We start from the raw sequence: 22,421 nt of genomic DNA, 5'->3' as shown, positions 1-22,421 counted from the left end.
AACAACAAAAAAATTAAAACGTGAACAAAAACTTAAAAAAAACTGAGAAAAACTTAAAAAGTAAAAGAGCTACACTGTAACTTCTTCCTTATAGACCATGCTTAAGGATTAAGGAAGGGCAATATATGCACTAAGTCGAAACCATAGGAGAGAGTGTCAGGCAATTTTCCCGAATTTGGATGATGCACGTCTAAACATAGGTTGGCACCTTCTTCGCTAAGCTGACATTCTTATCTTGGACACGAGCACTCATAAGCAGGAGTAGGGGATGCTAATTTCCACTAAAATCACATATTGCAAAGATTTAGTCCATCGGCAATTGACCCTTCTGAAATTTTTTAGAGGTCCCCTTCTCATGCAAAAAATCTGTTACACCTTTTCATGGGCGGCGACAGACAGTTAGAAAAAATCCTTGCCAAAACAAGTTTCGAATTTTCCCAGCAAAACTTTGAAAAGCACATTTATTGATGGTTTCAGACTGTTCCTTTTAATTCTGAGGAGCATTTTCCCAGTGAAAGAAACAAATTTCCTTTTAGGAAAATGCACCTGAAACAAACCTAAGATACCCTCTGTATGTCTGACTGCAGGTCGTCTTGCATGCTCAAATGGGCATATCAAGGAGAAAGACAGGGACTTTAATTTTAACATTTTGAAAAATCTGTCATTGGTACTAAACAGGTAGCCTATAAATTTCATTGTGGCAACAAATGTTTGCAACATATACAGTTATTCATATTTTGTTTTCTTCTCAACAACATTCAACTATTATGCATTTGAGACCTATCTAATGAGATATCTTATCAGCTTTTAATCTAAATCTTAGAAAGGCAATATCTTCCAATTAATAGAAACAAATAAATCAATGCGCTAAAATATCTAACTGATCAATTAGGTAGGTTAATTGAACTGAATGGAGAATATTGAATATGTTTTGGATTTGAAAAAAAAGTTTGATGGAATTGTTTAATAAAATTATCTATAATAAATGTTGATCAATAAGAAAAAATTATTATAGACAAGACAGTATGGTAGTGGGATTGTTAGTTTCTTTAAAAATATTGCCAATTTTCAATTATTTAAGACGTCCATAAAAAATACAAAAGATGAAACTCTTTCCATATATAACGCTATAATTAAACCTTGATTCAATTTATTTATTTTTTTTTAAATAGAGCGATCGAATATGGAAAAGATTGGATAAATTATAATTAAAGAGAGTCAAATGATGTGAGATCTCTAAAAGATATATTTCAAATAACAAGGTATTTCAATAAACATCTTGATGAACAGAGAAAAGGCCTATTGGATGCAATGACTTTAGGGAAGTTACTTAAAACACATCTTCGGTGATGCTCCTATTGGCACCCTCAGTGATAATCGAAGATCCATCTCCACTGTTTGAAAATTTTTTAAAGTTTATTTGATAGTTTTTCGGTATATAAATGACAGTGAATCCAATGGTTGCTCCTTATTTGGGAAATATTTGAAAAGCCTGTTGTTGATGATTCTACAACCAAATATGAATGTATCTCAACAATTAAATTATAATATCATTTTAGAAGACGTGGAACCTTGTGGAATATGCGAAATAAGGATGAAGCTACTTTAACAAATAATGGATTAAATTTGTTCAGAAATGCTGAATATATTATCAATGGAAAATGTATTGAAAGTATTGATTATGCAGGTATAACGACTACTGTTAAAAATTTATTAAAATTTTCAGATGACTATAGTCAAAGCGCAGCTACTAATATGTTTCGGTATGAATATAAAACCCAATCCGTTGATTCCTTCAAATTAGAAAACAAGATTGAAAGTACTTTAACATCTGTTTTAGCAGATGGTGGAACAGTTACAACATACAGAACAACACTTTTAATAGTGGTTTATTTAAAATATTGAATAAAACAAAAGAAAGTCACGTGGCTAGTAAGTATTTATCATTATCACAATTATTTAGACTTAGTCAAGATATTAATCATGTTTTTAGAGACGTTATACATCAAATTATATTAAAAAGAAACGATTTTTCCAATATGATTATAAATTATGGAGCTCAAAATTTTAAAGTAGATGTAATGCATTTATCATGGATTTTACCAGCATTAAATCCCAGTTTACCCAAAGCGAATCAACTAAAAGCTGGATTAACAAAGAAGGCGGGGCAATTGAAGGCTAGATTGGGAAAGGGCAGCACATTTAAATTAAGATGGGAAGCGTGTAAAATCCTATAGACGTGATAATAAAATGAATAAAGAATTAACATTGAGAGTAGCCAGTGATCGCTATAATACAACTAAAATTGTTGTTGTGTTACAGAAATCACAAAAAGATAACAGTTATACGCAAAACAATATAGTATTGACCATATGAACACTAATAGAATTGAAGTGACGGTAAATGGATCTAAATATACACAGGAAGCTTTTAAATATGATATCAGTGATGCTAATGAAGATTGTTCTAACGCTTACCAGCAATTTTTACAATTAGGATATAAACATAAAAATGTTCATAGTGGAACAATTGCAAGTTATAATGACTTTAAAACAGTGTATCCTTTATTTTACTTTGATGTTTCAAAGGATGAATGGAATATTTATTGAAGTGGATCAACTCCTGATAAAGGAATTAAAATTTTATTAGATCGAGTACCTGCTAATTCATACAACATTTACTGCGTTAAACTTTCAGAAGGAAAAGCAATCATGGATGTTATTGATAATAAATTTTATATTAATATAGAGCAACGCATACAAAGTGAATGAACGAGAACCTGTTAAACAATTACTTCATAAAAGAAAGGTGAATAAGATTGAAAAATGTAAAAATAAAGATAGAGGATGTGATTTTGATTTATTTTACAAATAACTACTTCAATTCATCCAAGATTACCGTTCTTATCTCTTCTTGATAGGTTTGAAATCAACAAAAAAAGCTGACTTCATTAAATACACAATTAGTTTGTCTCCTCTTCAAAAAGCAAAAATAAACAGATGTTTTAAGAAAAAATTTGCCAAATTCAAATAGAAAATACTATTGTTGGTAAAGAGCCTGTTAAAGTATTGCTTAAAAGAAACAAATTGAGCAAGGAAAAATAAAGAATAAAGATGCCTGTATAATTATGTCATATTATTAACTGATTCAAAATGGTGGCTTAATCCTATTTTTATTAACTATTAGCAGCTGCAATAGGTAAAGCTGCTCTAAAAAGTGGTGCAGCTACATTAGGTACATACGCTGGAAAGATAATTTTTGATAAAATTACTGATTCTTCAAAGGCTAAAGGGAAGGTTTAACATTACCGGGGACTTTACCGAACGGTTGAGGTTTAGAACTACCCAGTATACTCAAAATTGCTGGATCTGGATCGGAATTGGCTGTTGAAGATCCTCAAAAACGTGGTAAACCCAAGAAAATACAAGGAGAATTGGCAAAAGTGCCTACACAGCGTGGAAGACCCAGAAAATTTATTTAAGCTGAGATTTCACAATTCAAAGAATGCTCGCTTCCAAAAACAGGGAATGTCAGACCGAATCAAAGATCACATTATACTGCTGACAAATACTGATATATTGAATGAATCAGGTCATATTCCTTATATTCGCGGTGTTTTTTCGAGAGATAACATACTAATAAAAAAAAAGCGGTGAAATCAATTATGACTGCATGGGATCGCCTGGGATGCACTGGACTTGTTATTTTGATGATCCCAAGTACTCATTTGTAGAATTTTCTGATTCTTTTGGAACCTAATTTAGAAATGGGACTACTTAAAGACTTATCCTACCCTATCATCAAAGCTTATCATCCTGCCCAATTCCAAAATTTTAGCAATGAGTATTGCAGATGGGAAACCACATGGTCATTTGTGTGTTGATTAAATAAAAGAAGATTTGAGGGAGTAGATCCACATAATTTTATTTGAAGTTTATTTTCAAATATAAATGGAAGAAGAATTAGGAAAGAGATTATTTGTTTATCATAGTTTTAAATGTTATGGATATAGTAGTAATGGTTTCTTAATATCCAGACTTATAATTAGTGCTTCAAGCTTATCTGCTTTCGCTATGTTATCCATTGCTTCTTTAAGTATTGGGACAGTTCTGACTGAAATACTTGAAAAATATCTAAGAACAGCAGAAAAAAGGCTCTAAACTTGTATACCTGAAATAAGCATAATAATCCGAACTTTTTGATGGATCTATTGGTTTCAAAATTTCGTTTTTTAGTTTTAGTTACTATTGAGGCGGGTTGCTCCTTACTTGCAGTTTGTTACCACGAACTGTTTGACACATCAATTGAATATTAAGAGAATGATTACTGTTACTAGAGGCATAGCTCCAGCATAATATTTATTATGATATATATAATATATATTATATAATATATATTATACATATAGGCTACATAATATATGTAATATATAATATACATAATATATATTATATACATATTTTTTCTCTCCAAATTATGGGGAGGGGTAAATGCCCCCCACAACAACGCCACTGGTTGCTTGACAATACTTGTCTTTTATCGGCCTTTTTGTGTTAATTTTAATTACAAAATTTTTATTGCACCTTCAACATTAAATAGTGTTAGGCATACTGCTCATTAAAACTGTATCTCTTTGTAAGGTATTTTCATCCTTAAGAAGCCCCATGTAGTCTGACAATATAGTAGAGTGGTATCTTTTTTTACATTCTGGAATTTGTTTTAAATTTATGTAGCCACGCCCAGGCAGATCCACATAACTTTTTTTTTTGGGGGGGGGGGTGTCAGGCATTTACAAGTAAGAAACAATTTGGGAATATTGACAAACTACATAGAAAAATCCAAAGGCCAATAACCAGAACATCCCTTCCCCCTTTGCGTGTCTCTGATTAGCTGTAAATAGGCCAAGCAAAGTTTGTTAGCTACTATGGAAATTATGCTTTTAGTGTATAAAAAACACTATCATATGATAGCACTTGAGAATCTTTATTTCATTTTATTGACATGGCAACGGTCATTTTCGGTTTGGTTTTATCCTTGTTGTTTGTAAAGTCTCACTATATATGACACTAACAAATAGATAAAATTGACTATAGATACAAGCAAGGAAGCCTTTAGGACCAGCTTCTCAAGATATCATGAAGTGCTTACAATTCTCCTATATGCTATTCATATATTTATACAATTTTGTATTCTTAAAATTCCCCCTTCTTAAAAAAAATTCAATTAAGCGCATTTTTGTTATTATTTTTTAAGCTTGAAAATGGGAAACAAAAAATGTTCAAAACAGAAAAGTTAGCTGTTATAAAAGAACATGTCTGATACCAACTTGATTAGATAATTTGGCCAGAAGTTTCAACTGTTCCAATTAAATTGACTACGGTATGAAGAATACCTAAAAAAACGAGGGCACAATAATGCACCATGTTTCTTTGGACCCCCTCCCCCACCCAAATGACACACAAGCATATATGACTATAAAATAAGCTAAGTTTCTTACCCGTTTTCCATTAAATGGGCTTTTATATGGTTTTGATGTTCTTTTGGACTTCTAAACTGTGGACAAAAATTGCAGCTAAGCAAAGGTTTCTCATCTGAATGCCATTCATTAAAATGCACCAAAAACGCATCCATGTTCCCTTCGACAATTGCAGTACAATAATAGCAAATCCATCTGTGGTCTGTTTCTTTGCACATATAAAGTTTGTTATAAACTTTAGTACTACCATAGGTATTTCTCATTAGTTTTGTCCATGCAAACTTCTCATAGTATGTAAGCTGCCTCTGAAGCACTTGTTCAATAATTTCAATAGTAAACACAGATTTATCATTTGATTCTTCTGTTTCTTCATGATTTTCATTGCTGCTTCCTGATTCTTCATCAATGCTTAAGGACTTCTCTTCATCTTCATCAATCTGCTTATCACTGGGTATAATCTTACTTAATTGGCTTGTCTCAAGAATCTTCTGAATTTTCTTATCTAAATCGGTTCTTGATTCTATTTCCATAGAAATTACTGACTTGCTTACTACAGGTGTTACTTCAATATCTCCATACAACAGGTCAATAAATGCAGACAAGTCTTTTCTTTGGTAGGTATTCTCTGATTCACCACCATATTCAACCGAACAAAATGCGATTGGATAAATATCATCTTCTCGTAAAGTTGGACAGCTAAGTAATGGTGATGATATCGTTTCCATCATGTGCATCACCTCCATTCTATTAAGCAAAAAAAAATTATATTCAAACACAAACAAAAATTTCAAGAAGTTTATTTTTGAGGAATAGAAAAACGGATTGCTAGGTGAAGAGAGGCATACAAATTGAACCCTTTTAATGGTACTCATATACAACAAGAGAGAGGGCAGGGAATCCACAGAGTCCAAGCCTCAAAGGAGCACAGTAAACTATAATATTTTTTTAAGGAAAATTATGTTACAAGCTTAACAGATTTTTATGTAGCTTATAATCAGATTTCTGCTTTTTTTCTTCCTGTTTTGTCTTTTTTTTTTCTTTACACACACACACACAGAAAAAAAAACCCAGGAAAGTCGCTTCTGCTAAAACACTTGAGACAATTTATTTTACTGTAAAAAATCTAGAAAAACAACCAAGTTTACTTTGCAAAATAGATAAAACATATGAAATTAGTATTTTATTTAGCTTTTTATAATGAGGCCATGATTCTGTATCGTAACAGTAGGTGACGTTGACTATTGTTAACCTTTTCACTCAAAACGAACTTGAGCTTTCCCTTACGTCAATTTCAGTACTCTAGATGAAAGCGCATAATCAGAGTTTGACAAATTCTTTTGATAAAAGAAAACAGTTAAAATAAAACAGAAGATATTGTTACATCATAACGTATCACATGATTAATTGAAAAACTTTTCTCATGAGATGAGTTTTTCAAAGAAAAGTAAAGAACTCCATTAAACCAAAAATGAGCAAAAATAGAATCAAATAATCTGTCAAGTGTAAAACTTCCACAAATCAGCCTCAATAAACAAATGAAACCCAGAACGAACAGAAATTATAATAAATAACCAAGTCTCCCTCAAAACGAGCAGAGATTAACATGAGTAGGACTCACAATATATTTTTCAATATATTTTGCACTTTACTGAAAAACCGCTATAATGTTTTTACTTTTATAATCTTAATAAATCAAAACTATTAAGATTTTAAGGATTAATTCATTTATAATTTTTTAGTGAAGGGATAATTATGATCTGGCCTTGAGAAGGTATAGAGGTTATAAGCCCACCTCGTGCTAATTTCTGCTCATTTTGAGTTTGACTCGGTTATTAAATATAATTTCTGTTCATTCTGAGTTTCATTTATTTATTGAGGCTAATTTGTGGAAGTTTTACACTTAGTAGATTATTTATGTTCATTTTTGATCTAATGGAGGTCTTCACTTTTGTTTGAAAAAACCTATTTGGTAGGAACAGATTTATTTTTATTAATTTCTGTTCGTTTTGTTTTGGCAGTCTTTTTCAGAGAAAAAGAAAACAATAGTTTAAATCTGAACGTTCTGTAAAATTTTCAACTGAATGCCCTTAGTGTCATTAGTAACAGTAAGAGAAGCTTTATTAAAGGTATAAACATAATGCCTTCTGACTAGTTCAAAACTCCGCCACAACGTGATTCCACCAAAAAATACCCTGAAAGGTCTAATCTAGTAATGTAAGCTGGTATTGTGATATTGCTTTGTCACCCTTTTGACAATCTACATGATCATTGTTTGATTTGATTTAGTTTATCAAGTTTAATATCCGCCCAAATATTCCTTGAGAGCTCCCCAATAATACAGGGTGGGCCAAAAGTCACTGACCCATTCAATTGTCCAAATTGGGTTTGAATTATTGAGCTCTAGTTTTGATAGTACGATTTTACAATTTTTGTACGTTGTATGGTTCTGAATTTCTCCATAATTAATTTCCAGGATCTTAAAAAAAAATATTAAGAAATAATAAAGATATTGAAAAATAAAAAGGGTCAGTGACTTTTTACCCACCATGTACCCTTTGCTTGTGTAGTAGCAACAGTTGTAGTAACAGTAGTACAGTGTGCTACTACTAGCAGTATGCTAACTTTGTAGTATGCAACAAAGGTGAAAATAGCACCTTTGATTTATTTTAACATCCCCTTCAACATAAAACAAAAGTTTCAACTTAATACCATCAATCGTTCCTGAAATATTGCTGATATGTCCTCTTGACAAACTATGTGGGCATTACCCAACATTACCCAAAATTTTCCCCCTTAATACCCTCAGTTTTAGTAGCAGTAGTTATAGAAGTAGCAGTATTATTAATATTAGCAGTCTCAGCTTTAGTAGCAGAAGTGTTCTGATGCAAATATTGTATTTTAGTTAGTTCAAAATCCCCCACAACAAGACTTGTAAGTTATAATTTCACACCCAAAACTGTCCCTAAGATATTGCTGATATACCCTTCAGACAACCTGCATACAGATGGCATGTTGTGATTCAGTTTACCTTACCCCTAAAACTTGTCCGAAAATTTCATCTTCATACCCTTAGGTATACTTGTAACAGTAGTCACAGCAATAGTATTAGTACTCAATTTAATACAACTAGCCATTGCTATGACATTGTCAATATGTTCTTTTGATATCCTCTATATTCATAAGGTTCTTAAAATATTAATCCTAATGCTCTTAGCCTTACAAGTAGTTGCAATAGAAGTAGCAGTAATAGTAGTAAATCTAGTACATGTAGCAGGGGTAGTAGTACTAGTAGTAGTGTGCATATATTGCCTTTTGGCCAATTGCTCTTCCTCATTAAGCATTCTCTAAAAATTACGACTTAATACATAAATCAATTCTTATGATACACTTTTTTGACAATCTAAAGGCACATAGTGTCTTTGTGAGTTGAATTTGCCATCAATATTTTCCCACATTTTACCTTCATAGAATTAGCCTTAATAGTATTAATATTGGGGTGGTAATAGGAGAAGTAGATAATTTCTTAAACCACATTGGCCTGTGATAATATATATATATATAAAAAAAACAATCAAAATGGGTTTTGTTAAGGCTAAACGAAAATACTGAAAATACATACAAAGCAAATATTTTGACAAGACAACTGCTTCTCTTCTTCAGCTCAAAATAGCATACTCAAGAAAAATGCCAAAGAACAAACCAACAAAACGCAGAGAGTCAAAATGAAACAACAAGAGCTAAGAGCCCATATGGCATGAGCCCTAGCAAAATTATAAGAAGCAATAGATTGATTTAAAAGGAAAATCAGAGGCTTAATGCCGGTTGGGATTTAAAACAAGAGCTCTGAGACACAAGGTTCTTCTAAATACCAAAATTCATTAAGATCCCATCACCCACTCATAAGTTAAAAATACCTCATTTTTTCTAATTTTTCTCTCCCTTCAGCCCCCCAGATGGTCGAATCGTGGAAAAAGACTTCACGCCTGCCAATTTTCATCGTTCTAACACGTCCAGAAGCACCAACTCACCAAAGCACTGGACCCCCTAACTCCCCCAAAGAGAGCAGATCCAGTCTGATTACATCAACCACGTATGTAAAACAATTGCTTATTCTACCGACCAAGTTTCATCCCAATCTCTCCCCTCCAAGCGTTTTCTAAGATATCCTTTTCCCCTCCAACTCCCCTCAATGTCACCTGATCTGGTCGGTATTTAAAATAAGACCTCAGAAGCAAAAGATCCTTCTAAATTATCAAATTTCATTAAGATCAGATCACCTGTTTGTAATACAAATACCTAATTTTTCTTATTTTTCCGAATTACCCCCCGCCCCCTGAAGAGAGCAGATCCGGTCCGGTTATGTTAATCATGAATCTTGGAGTTGTGCTTATTCTTCCCACCAAGTTTCATCCTGATTTATCCACTCTAAGCAATGTCTGGTACCCCCCCCCCAACTCTCCCCAATGACACTGGATCCAGTCAAGATTTAAAATAAGACATCTGACTTACGAGATCCTTCTAAATATGAAATTTCATTAAGATCCAATTACTATTTTATAAGTTAAAAATACCTCATTTTTTCTAATTTTTGAGAATTAACCCCCCCCCCCAACTCTACCAAAGAGAGCGGATCCATTCTGGTTATGTCAATCATGTATTTATGACTTGTGCTTATTTTTCCTGCCAAGTTTTATCCCAATCCCTCCACTCTAGGTGTTTTCCAAGATTTTAGATTTCCCCCTCCAAAACCCCCCAATGTCACCAGATCGCGGGATTTAAAATAAGAGCTCTGAGACACGATATCCTTCTAAATATCAAATTTCACTAAGATCCAATCACCCATTCGCAAGTTAAAAATACCTCATTTCCCCCCTCCCCCCCAGATGATCGAATTGGGGAAACGACTATTTATATTTTAATCTGGTCTGGTCCCTGGTACACCTGCCAAATGTCATCTTCCTAGCTTATCTGGAAGTGCCTAAACTAGCAAAACCAGGACAGACAGACTGACAGAATTTGAAATCACTATATGTCACTTGGTAAATACCAAGTGCCATAAAAAACCATTACACCCTTTCAATCTTAAAACTCTATGCCTTACACGCTGTGCAACTGAAGTAGTAGTTGGAGTTGTTTAGTAGCAGTAATAGTATTAGAGAAAATAGCAGTAGTAGTATTAGTGAAAGTAGCAGTGGTAGGAGTGTTAGTAGTGACAGGCATGTATTACCTTTTTGCCAATTGATCTTCTCCTTCAAGTATTCTCTGAAAGTCCCAACTTAATACTTAAATCCATTTTTGAGATATGCCCTTTTGACAATCTGCATGCACAAAATGTGTTTTAACATAGTTCAAATCCTTCGTCAATATTCTGTCTAATTTTCCCCTTCATTTGCATAGCCTCAATTGTACTAATATCAAAGTAGTAGTGGGAACAACAGTAGTAGTAATAGTGTATTATCATTAGCAGAGCAATAGTATTAATAGCAGTAGTAGCAGGTAAATTTCGCCTTTTGCTCAACTGAGCATCCCACTCATGATACCCCTGGTTTCTTCTTGATATGATAAGCTTATCCAAAAATGTTGCTGATACGCCTGTATCAGTGATCTGTATGCACATAGTATGTTGTGATTTAGTTCAACTTTCTCCTCAATGTTTATAGCAGTATGTTCTGATATAGATCAACATTCCCTGAAATTTACCTTACTGCCCTTAAGCACTCACAGAATAGCTTTTCAACCAAAAAAATGAAAGCCCTGACTATGCCAAAATAAAGATTACTAATGTGACTGCGTTGTGGGAGCAAATAATTTTATATGATTCGTTTTATTGATCATGGTACTTATAGCTGCTTCTGTACTTAATGTGGTTCTAAGTAAAAATTAATTTTGAAAATTAATCAAACACAAGATGCTGTGCAACTACATGTTTGAAAAAAACTGAATTTTGGGATAGTTTTGAACACTACATGATTTTAAATAAATGCACAAATTTGTGTTTATTCAGTTTGAACATTAATTTTCACTTTGGTTTTAATCTGTACAACTTCAATCAGTCAATACAATTTTTAATTAAATTCTGAAATTATCCTTCATCAGGTAAAAGTAGCTAATTATTTGTAAAGTCTTCTGAATGGTTGATGCTTAGCTTATGTTATTCCTTCTGCAAAGAAACTAGCTGTTGTAATGATAACAATTTTAGTTGTTTTAACAATAGATGAAACTATGGTGGCTATCTATGAAAAAGAAGAAATGGGCAGTGCTTCCATTATCCCTGAATTTTCAGAATCCCAAAAAGAAAATTTAGTTCTCCAAGTCCTCAAAACTAATCTTCCTATTTGAAATAGACACCTTTAGGTACTAGGTCATATTTTTTTCACACAAGGTAGGAATGTATTCTGCCACACCATTGTGATGCATTCCATTGGGATCACACTTCGCCTTTAAAAAATCTTTGTCTTCAGTCTTAACTAGGGAGTAGAAATCAAAACCAATTAAAGGACCTTACAATTTCATGTTTTCATTTTCCCTACTATTTCAATGTTAGCACTGGTATAAACAGATGATGCTGTCAGGATGGTCCAAACAAGTAACACAGCTTAAAATGTGTCTAATAGACAGAAAGATTGTAGGAACTCAAAAAGGAATTGCTTGTTCAAATGTGGAAAGATGAACACTACAGTTACTACTGGGATATTTTGAAACATTAGAAGCAGCTACATATACAAATCCTAAAAATAATAGTTTCTTCCCAAAAATCAAATTTTAGTCCTCCCCAAAACCCCCTCAAAATTAAATTTCCTCTTAATAATTCACAAAAAAATTTCTGGCTCTCAAATCAGATCATTGCCCAATTCCTGAAATAAATCCATGGAAAAACTTACCTTAAATAAATCAATAATAACAATAGGGGAATCCTCCATTAGTCTTTTCATATCTGACAACAAGTTGCATTGTAAAGAGCTTTTATTTTCAGAAGAGGCAACAGGCCTCTTCTACATTTGAAAAAACAGTATTTGTAGTTCTGTTCCACCTATCTTTCACAACAAGTTTCACATTCAAAGTTTGTTCATTTACTGAAACTCTTTCTTTGCTGAGAACTTGCCCAGAAAGGGAAAAACCCCATTCAATGCTGGCAGACCTGTGTGAAATGGTCAAAGTATTTTTAACAAGTTTGGATATTTTCTTCCTTGGATCACTTTGTTCTGCTTGTTGTCAATCCTTCCTGGATCCAACAAAAGTCTAGATAATTGGAATAGCTGAAACTTGTCAACTAACATGTCTTTTTGAGTTGCAATGGGTAACTTCCTGGCAGCATTTTATAACTGTGAGCAGAAACTGGCTTTGAAACTTCATCAGGATACAAAAAAAATAGTCTTTTCAACAACTGCTTTCTGCCAACTTTATCCAGGGTCATCTTCCAGAAATAGGGTCCAAAAACTATGGTTAAAAAAATAAGCAAACTTAGTTTGCCTGAAGGAAAAGTTTTCACCACTGTATCTTGGAACATTTTTTTATATACACCTGTTTTGTCATCTATGGATTTCCCAGAATAGTCAGACTCAATCACCTTCAGAGCCCATATAATTTCTGCAATTGTCATTTCATCCTGTGCTTTGTAATCACCTTGGCACATAGGCACTTTTGCCAGTTTTCTCCTCTCCATGGAAGATGCTGCTGAGAGATGAAGGTCATTTGGTGTTAGCTTTCTGGCAACATAATTCTTAAGTTCAGCAGTTCTGGCATTCTGCAGTAAAGCAAAGGAGCCTTCATAGCAGACAAGAAATGCTGAGTCATTTAGAGACTGTATTGTAGAAGTTAACTAATCCATATCAAAATCTTTGTCAAGATTTGTGACAGACCCTGGGGGAAACTGAGCTTCCATAAACAGAGAGTTATTATATGTACAATTATTTGAATATTGGCCTGCAAAATGACTATTCAATGTCTCTGCCATTTCATATGGCTTGAACTTAAGTGAACATCATCAGACTTAATCCCTTGAATAGACTGCTCTCTATGCTGATATCCTGCAAATTTTTCCAAAGGGTTTTAGTAGGAGTTGACTGATTAAAATGATTTTCACAAATATCTCCCCAAGCTGATTTTCTTTGAGCTAGATTATGTTTCTTGAAAATAGCTTCAGTCTTTCTCATTTCAATTTTTATAAAGGTTCCTTTTATCTGAAAACCAGATATTTCTGGTATTACACTTATTTTGTTTTAGTAATTCTAATTTATTATTCCAAAAATGTCAATTTTTTTCTATTTTTTACTAATTGTGTTTAGAGTTTGAAAAAAGATTTGAAGCATCAATGATGCTTTTAGTGATATTGTCATTTAAATCATTCATATCATTATTTAAACAATGTACCCTACTTCCTAATTTAACTGCCCATGGTTTCCAAATATCCTCATTGAAAATCTATCTAGGTACAATATTGAATTTAGATAGGACTGGTCTTTTAAACAGTTCTGTAATAATTGGATAATGCTGACTGCCAAGATTATCAGGGATCCTGGACATCTTACAATAAACAAGTAGTCTGCTACCAACAAAACAAAGGTCAATAGTTGAATTTCAACCATTGAGGGAATGCACATAAGTTTCAAGTTCTTAGGTGTAATTAGTATGTGGGAGTTATGACTGACAGATATTGAATCCAATAACAACAATGATTGAGGGTCTTTAGGGTAGGTTGAATCTCACAGAGGATGGTGAAGATTAAAATTACCAAGTTCTAGCTGGTTTGAGGAAAGAACTAATAGTTTCTTGAAGGTAGGATGATTGAAAGAAGAGGGTTTATTTATACAAATATTGATAACTGACAGAGGAGGCAGATTATCAGTCTCAACTTTCATAACTGATACTTCTATAGATGACTGGACATCAATATTGACAATAGAGCTAATCAAATCATTTCTAACAAGTGTTAAAAGGCCTCCACCTTTTGAGAAGAGAGATTAAGGACTCTATCTTTTCTATGTATTGTATATTAAAGTTTCTACCTAAGGACAAATGAGATTCTTGGGTGCAAAAATTTTCAGGGGATTCAATATCCAAAAATCTTTTCAACTCAACCAACAATCAATGGGTAAACCTGTTGTGTTAAATTGAACTATTTTCATTCTAAACTGTTAGTGGTTTTTCATACTAAGGATTGTTTCAATTTTTTTAGTTGCTTTTTGTTTTGAAATAGGTGAAAGAGCACCTGCATTTCTTTTGAAGAATTGATTTTTTGTTGAGTAAGATTTTTTGTGATTCATGATGTTTTGGTTTTACTGTTGAAATTGAGATTAGGACTGAGTGAATAGATTCCAAATCATCTTCAGAAAGAATTATTTGGGGTGTAAATGTTTTATTAGATGATACATGTGAGGCATGACAATCCTGAAACATTTTTTTTTCTAGATGGCCTGAGATTAAATCTTCAATTTGTTTAAATTTTGAGGATAGAAATGAAATGATCATTTCAGGAATTCTAACTGTTAAGATTTCATCAATTATTTTCTTAATTAGGGGGTTTAAGACTCTCTGTTGAGTTGACATGATTGTGTTTAGTTTTTTTTTTTTTTTTGCAGCATCAATGGTGATTTTTTCTTGTACTGCCTTAACAATAACCTTTTTGACATTCTTTGTTATGGGATATGCTTTGTCTTTAGTATGATGGTTGCCAAGACAATTTGGTCACTTGAATAGTGAATTATTTTCTCAATTAACAGTACAAGATGGTGTTTGGCAGCTGTTGGCACATCTTGAACATCTACGCTTACTACAACAAACTTTGGCAGTGGGTGCCGATCCTGACACAGGGAATATATGACCTTTTTTTTCCATACCCAGAATAGAAATAAATTCAGGAAGGTCAAGTGAGAGAGCAATGATAAAACCATCAACAGATATCCTATCAGTCTCTATTGTAAAAATGCCCTTATCAAAGAATACCAGCCCCTCAGGCATGTAGCCCTTAGGGGGTTTGAAGGCAATTCCTGTGAACTGTGGATAGAGAAGTTCTTTTCACCAAAAAATGTTAATGTTAGATTGTTAGCCAAATCTAGCTTCCCTATCTCTATAACCTTATTCAGCATTGTATAATTTTGATTTTAAAGCAGTTGGCAGCATTAGGTGATCCCTAGTCTTTTTGGCATTCTTTAATTTGCTTCCTTAACAGCATAATTCCTTTCATAATTACACCCAGTGGTCAATTAAGGAGACAAGGCTGCCTCATTTTCGTCAACCAGACTCTAATGATACTGTCCTCACCTGTAAAAACAACAGATAAAACTGTTCCTCCTGAATCAATGGGGTCAGACATTTTCAATGCCTTCCCAAGAACTACAGAGAAACCAGGAGAAATGAATTCCACACTACCAGTCATAAGATATAAAGAAGAGAAGGAAAAATAGCTTAAATGCCTTAATATTAACCTTTAAAACAATAAACAGAAGATATTAGCAAAAAGCATTAGCAAAATGCTTTAATCCTCACTTTCTAGGCTATTTGGTTTTAATAGTTTTGTTAAGATGATAATAATGGGGATATTCTAATCAGTGTTGCCGGAAGATGTTGACGAAAAACACGCCAGACCCTTTCAAAAACATGCCAAATTTCTTCCAAGATTTTAAAACTAAGACTGCCATTATGGTTAGTTCTTAAAGTGCTAAAATTGCCAAAATTTGCGTGTTTCACAACAAATTCGGTGCTAAAGTTAAAAAAAAAACTCACGGACCGTGGCTTGCACCGCGACACATGGAGGGCCCCTAAGTGCATTTGGATAAGTTTTACATCAATTTTATTTTTTTTTTATGTCTGGTTGTTTCAAACTTAGAACCAATCTTTCGAAACAAATACGGCAAAAATAGTGGTCCTGATTAAATGAAACTTCGCAGAAATCTTTCGCAACAAATATAAAAATTACTGTCTACACTTTTGTTAATCCGTTTGTCTTTTTTAAAAATCTCCATTCCATCAGCTCAACCATGACAAAAAAAGAAGATTGTATCATAGTGCTGCAAACTGAAGCACGGGCTACAGTGCCACACATAATGAAATATTGCTAAAATAGTTTTTTATGCTAAGCTCAGCCAAAGTTTTGTACCTAATCTAGTTTTACTTTTCCCTTGCTTGCTTAGTTCACCCTGCTCCGCTTTCAAGGAAAAACAATAATTTTGCGTGATCCGCCAAATTCCATTTGTTTTTAGCAGCAGGGTTAGACGTCATTATGGTTAAATAGCTGTGAACTCTTTTTAACAGCTTTTAGAACTTAATATAGCTAATTCTTATGAACACGCTGTTCTATACTAATAACAACCACAAGCCGAAGATGTAAAATACCTTTGGTTCTCTAAAAAATACAAATTTTTGGTACACGTTATTCCGTACAGTTGCAACACATTATTTACATGATAACTATATGATTAAAGAAAGGCCTGAAAAAGAAAAGTGAGTCTAGTCAAGCAAAAATGTACAAGCAACCTTTTCAAGTGAAATCCTATTGGTAATTTTGATTAAAAATCGAAATTTTTAAAAATCTTCTTAAAGATTTCCCTATCTAAAAGCATTTTTATTTTAGATAAGTGTTTTAATTACAAGTCTAAAAAAGTATTACTATAAAGAGTACCGATATTACATTTCCACTAATTCATAAGCAGAAAATTTTCATTTTTTAAACAGATTGATCGACTTTGACTTAGCAAGGCTAAGATTGGAGGGCAGAGCAAAAGGGATGCGACTAATAGTTCCGTAGCAGTTTTATGCTTCGACCTCGAAAATGTATTTGTGCTTCCTCGCGGTAATACTTCATCATTTTTCTACACACAAGAATTGCAGCATATAACTTGAAGAGTGTATACTCATATGAACGGACTTCTGGTGGACGCATAGAAGAAATGTGCTGCATATTGTGGGTTGAAACAGTTCTAGGTCGTCAGGCAAACGAAATAGTAACTTGCGTTGTCCTAATGGTTGAGAAAATTCCATCTACCTATCCTGACCTTTCTGAGATGATCACTTGGTCGGATTCATGCGTGCCACAGAAATGAAATTCAATCATTAGCTTCGCTATTGAAGATAATATGAGAAGGGGGAAAAGCAATTAGTAAAGGCTAATCAGTTACCATGTATTTTTGTCAAGTAATAGAAACTTCTGAAGTTGGATCATAACCATTTTGTATTAAAATTCAGTTTAATAGATCAAAGCAGTGCGAAAAGGGAGAAATGCCACGTCTGAGCCCGAAGAGCCTTGGCTATTACTGACATAATATTGACAAAAATTGTCTTAACAAAATGGGAAAGGAACTCATGCACGTCAAGACTTTTGTCACAGCTACTTTAGCAGCAAAATAGGACAGGATAAAATGAATCTGCAGTAGGTAATAACCAGTAAATAAAAATTGCTAGAATCTACCTTAAAAAATGGATAAGCTATCCGTTTATCGCCCTAAAATCTAGAGATCTTTTTGAGACAATGGTCTTCATAAGAAAAAGCACTCAGAAAGGCAGTGTACTGGGTTGTCAGCTGACCTGGTTACAGAACAAGAATTTCTGAGGAGTCTTAAGGCATGTGTAGGCCTTTCTGGTGGAGGCGGAATAACAGAATTCTACTAATACTTTTGGTTTTGTTGGGTCATGTTTTTATTGAAGTAAACTGTCCTATGCAGGAGCTTCCAAGAAAAAAAGTACTGGACTAGCGAACAACAGAAGGAAATGGGGCTCTCAAGACAATAAGGGGACCACGAAGGCAGATTACTTGTCGTAGAAATGCTTGAAAAGTCAAATTTATTCAATGGCTGTGAAGGACTGAGAAATATTATGAATGGAACAATGGCTCCCTTAGAGTCAAACATGGTTGACAAGTCAGTAAAGGAGTATTTTTTCCAGAAAGAAATTACAAATAGCCCTCATGAAAGCCAAGAGATCTGACTCACTGGACACTAAGCACATAGATTGTAACCTAATGATCCTAAGGCTCTTGATTTCTGCAAAAATTTCAAACATACCAGAAAGAAACTGCTTCAAACATGAATTGCGTGTTATTCCTTCGTCACTATTTGAGGATCGTAGGCTTACGAGGAGACCAAACAAGCCTAATCTTACAAAAGCTTAATTTGAATATTTTAAAAACTTAGATAACATGTGCTCAAATAAAAAAGAACTACTAGGACCCCACCTTCGAGTTTTGGACGGTGGAGCTCTTCTTCACATACATCATTGGAAGATTAAAAGCATCTTTTCAATGATATTCCACCAGTGCTTGGGATTTATCAAACACAGTACCTACAATGTCAAGACCGTCAAAATTTCTGTTGAGTTGTTTAGTTTTCTTCTTACTATGTTAGTCAGTGATGATACTAACCTACTTGTTCTTTTATCATTTCATGCTAATTACGATTCCAACCAAATATATTATTCTACAAAAGCAAAACAAGGCGGTATAAGTGTTGCTTGAGACATACATATGATAAAAATAGTTTGGGAATAGATCTATGCAATTCCATATGATATACTGAATTCACCTTAAATTACCTTAAATTGCAACTTGGAGCAATTGAAGGATTTTCCGTCCTGTAGCATTGCTCAGCATTTCTTCAAAAATTGCTATGTGGATCGATTCGGAAATTTTTGGAATATTGAGTTGGTTTTATTGACTAGGGCTTATGTTCTGGTATGGGACTCCAAGGTGTCCCATTCGAGCCTCCATTCCCTATTGCTCCACTCCTTGTCAAGTGAGACTTTGAGTTCTTTGACGGTCTTACTGGATAGAGTATGATCGTTCAGGGAGTTCCAGTGGTCTACTACTCGGTTGGTTAGGAAGTGATGGTGTTCCCTCCTCTGAGCGTTGACCTTTATGGGCTTGTTAGAATGACCTTGTTCGCTGTGATGAGTCGATGAAGAAGAGACCATGAATTGGATTGTTGTGAATCAATTTGTAAGTGTTAATCATGTCACCCCTTTTTATTCGGTAAGTCATACTGCATAAGTTCAGAGTTTGCAGTCTTATTGGTTAAGAAAGATGTTGGTACCCGTCAAATATCTTTGTTGCTCTCCTCTGTACTTTCTCTATCATGTCCTTGTCCACTTTGTAGAAGGGAGATGCAATTGACATGCCAGTTTCTAGCCTTGTTCTGACAAGACTCTTGTATAGCTTGATGATTGTTTGTGGAGATCTAGTCGTGAATGTTCGTTTAATTGTCCCTAAAGCGCGATTCGCACTAGCTACAATCTTTTCAGTATGACTTCGAAACCTTAACTGGCAGTCGACTATGACACCCAAGTCTCTTTCGTCTGTAACTGCAACTAGGGGTTCTCTTTGACCAGTTATTTGGTTTTGCATGGTGTAAATATATTTTTGATTTTTATTGCCAAAATCTAAAACTTTATATTTACTTGAATCAAATTCAAGTAGCCATTGTCTAGCCCAGTCATCCAGCTTGTCGAGATCGGCTTGGATTGAGGCAGCCTCCACCCAAGATGATGCTGCCCCAATGAGCTTAGAATCATCTGCATAAAGTGTGAGAAGGTTTTTCGAGTATTTCAGGAGCATCATTGATATTTATGTTGAAAAGTGATGGCCCAAGCACGGTTCCTTGGGGAACTCCGCTACAGGTATAGGTGATGATAGTACACGTACTCCTTTATCATTAATAACAGTAACTCTTTGGGTTTGTTCTCCCAGGAAGTCTACATCCCATTCAATGATGTCCAAGTGGACGCGACAAGCTTGAAGCTTTCTTTTCAGCCTTAGGTGTGTGACTTTTTCGGATGCTTTTGCTTGATCCAACAAAATCATGTCCAAGGGTGTCCCTTTTTCCAGTAGTTTGGTGATTTCATTGTATGACTGTATAAGGTTTGTGTCCGTGGAATGGCCATTTCGGAAGCCATGCTGATTTGGAGACATAATGTTGTTGTATTTCAAGTGCTTAATAACAGCATCATTTATGATTCCCTCGAGAATCTTTGAAGTTACTGATGTTAGACTTATTGGCCTATAATTTTCAGCTTTGTCTTTGGAGCCTTTCTTGTGTAATAGTATAACAGTAGCTTTTTTCCAGTCTGAGGGGACAGCTTTTTCCTTTAGTGATTTCTTGGAGTTTTTTGCTAAAGGTGAGGATATTAGTTCAGCAGTCTCTTTGAGTAGTCTCGGGTGTATACCGTCTGGTTCTTTCGACTTAGATGCGTCAAGCTTTTTCAGTCGTTTTTGGACATCTGACTCAAAAATGACAACCATTGGCATTGTTACATTGACAGGATATTCCCGGGCTTCTGGGATGTTTCTAGAGTTTTCCACTGTGTAGACTGAGGAATATTGTTTGTTTAAGGTTTCGGCCATCTCTGCATGATCGGTGATTTTGCCAGATGGCGTGGTTAGGTAGGGAATGGAATGTCGTCTTGGGTTTGCTGATGATACATAATTCCAAAACTTCTTTGGATTAGTTTTACTTTCCGTAGCAATGATATCTTCATGTTTGTTTTATAGAGTATCGTGTAATCTTTCTCAGTCTATTCCTTGCTTTTTTGAATTTATCATATATTTCTCGAGAATTGGTTTGCCTGTATTTTGCCCAGTATCTGTTCTTTCTGTTCATTTCCCATTTTATGGACCTTGTCAAGTAAGGTAGGGTGCGTGGCCTCTTGATATATGAGACAGTGGTACATGTCTCCTCGTGCTTTAGCATTATTTCCTTGAAGAGATTCCAGCTGTCATTGCTTGACTTGTGCTCAAACAGTGCTTCCCAGTCGCCATTTTGCATTTTCCTTAGTTCCTTGCGGATTTTCTCGTAATCGATATATCTTCTGCAAATATGGTGGGAAGAGGGTGGTGACAGTTGGAGAGTTGTTAAGAGACATACATGATCACCTGTACCAATCAGTGGTAAATGATTGATACTTAGAATTTGATCTGGGTTGTCTGTGATTACTAGATCAAGTAGCGAGGGTATTTTCTGCTAGGTGAGTGAGGAAAGCAGAATTTATACCATGACTCTCGTGATACTAGGGGGAATACCCTAAGCCATCAACCCAGCTGACTTGAGGAAGGTTAAAATCTCCAATTATTAAAAGGTTCTTTGGCTTCTTATCTTGTAGCAACTACAAGGCCTTACAAAGTGCCAGTTCAGACTCTATTAGGTTTGGGCAACTTGGGCTCCGGTAAAAAGTGGCTAAAACTAGACTTTCTCAGGGTAGCACAATCTCTATAGCTAAATATTCAACCCAATCCAAAACTTTGTTAAGAGAGATTCTGCTTACCGATAAGGTTGCCTTCACACAGACTGCGATTCCTCTTCTCGGGTCATCTTGTAAGTTTGTATATAGAAAGTATCCAGCAATTCTAATGTGGACATCGTCCAAAGGGTTATTTATATTCTTCGGCTTAATTTCCGCTACGCAAATCACGTCATAATAATTTTTTGCCGCTAAGATCCGTAACTCCGTTGGTTTATTCGGCAAGGAGTCTGCGTTTTTGCTCAGCACTTGAAGAAACTTAGAGCGATGACTTTTAATGTTTTGTACTAGATCACTTGGGCTACTATCACTTATTTCACTAGCTGTTTGGGCATCTTCACAACTCGTAGATACCGTATCCCTTTCCGAATTTGTACATCTACTGTCACTACAGTCTAAATATTTTGAACTATCGGATGTATTTACACTAGTGGGGAAAGGAAATTTCCCAGCCCCGCTCACTGCTGATATTTTGGGACAATGCAACTTTTACGGATAACAAGGTCTTTTTCACCATTTTCCAGTCGGTCCTTTAATTCTTTCACAAGCTTCGCTCGCTTCTCTCTGTCCTCCCTGCTTATATCACTTCGGTACTGAATCGTCTCCTTTTTCAAAAAGGAGATTCTAGTGATTTCCTTTTTTATCATCATGTTGGGGACGGTAAATATCAATGGCGCTATTCTTTGTAGCTATTGTCCGGCAACCGTCTGGTTATTCTTAGGTATCA

General features: G+C 34.5%; 1 protein-coding gene across 2 annotated transcripts in view; it reads right to left on the bottom strand.

Moving 5' to 3' along the window:
• Positions 1-16,036, bottom strand: part of LOC136027249 (zinc finger protein 62-like) — a 35,786-nt gene extending 19,750 nt beyond the window's left edge. Inside the window, exons 1-2 of one of the 2 annotated variants that reach the window (XM_065704320.1) lie at positions 15,962-16,036; positions 5,498-6,220 (exon numbers count right to left, since the gene is read on the bottom strand). In XM_065704320.1, the coding sequence (XP_065560392.1) occupies positions 5,498-6,219 (722 nt within the window). In that variant the 5' untranslated portion in view covers position 6,220; positions 15,962-16,036. Of the gene's footprint in view, positions 1-5,497; positions 6,221-15,900 lie in introns of both variants that reach the window. The other variant, XM_065704319.1, reaches the window with a different exon arrangement.
• Between the last annotated feature and the right edge of the window lie 6,385 nt (positions 16,037-22,421).

This window comes from Artemia franciscana, chromosome 5 (assembly GCF_032884065.1).
Source record: "Artemia franciscana chromosome 5, ASM3288406v1, whole genome shotgun sequence".
NCBI lineage: Eukaryota > Metazoa > Arthropoda > Branchiopoda > Anostraca > Artemiidae > Artemia > Artemia franciscana.
This window is presented reverse-complemented; position numbering and strand designations above follow the sequence as displayed.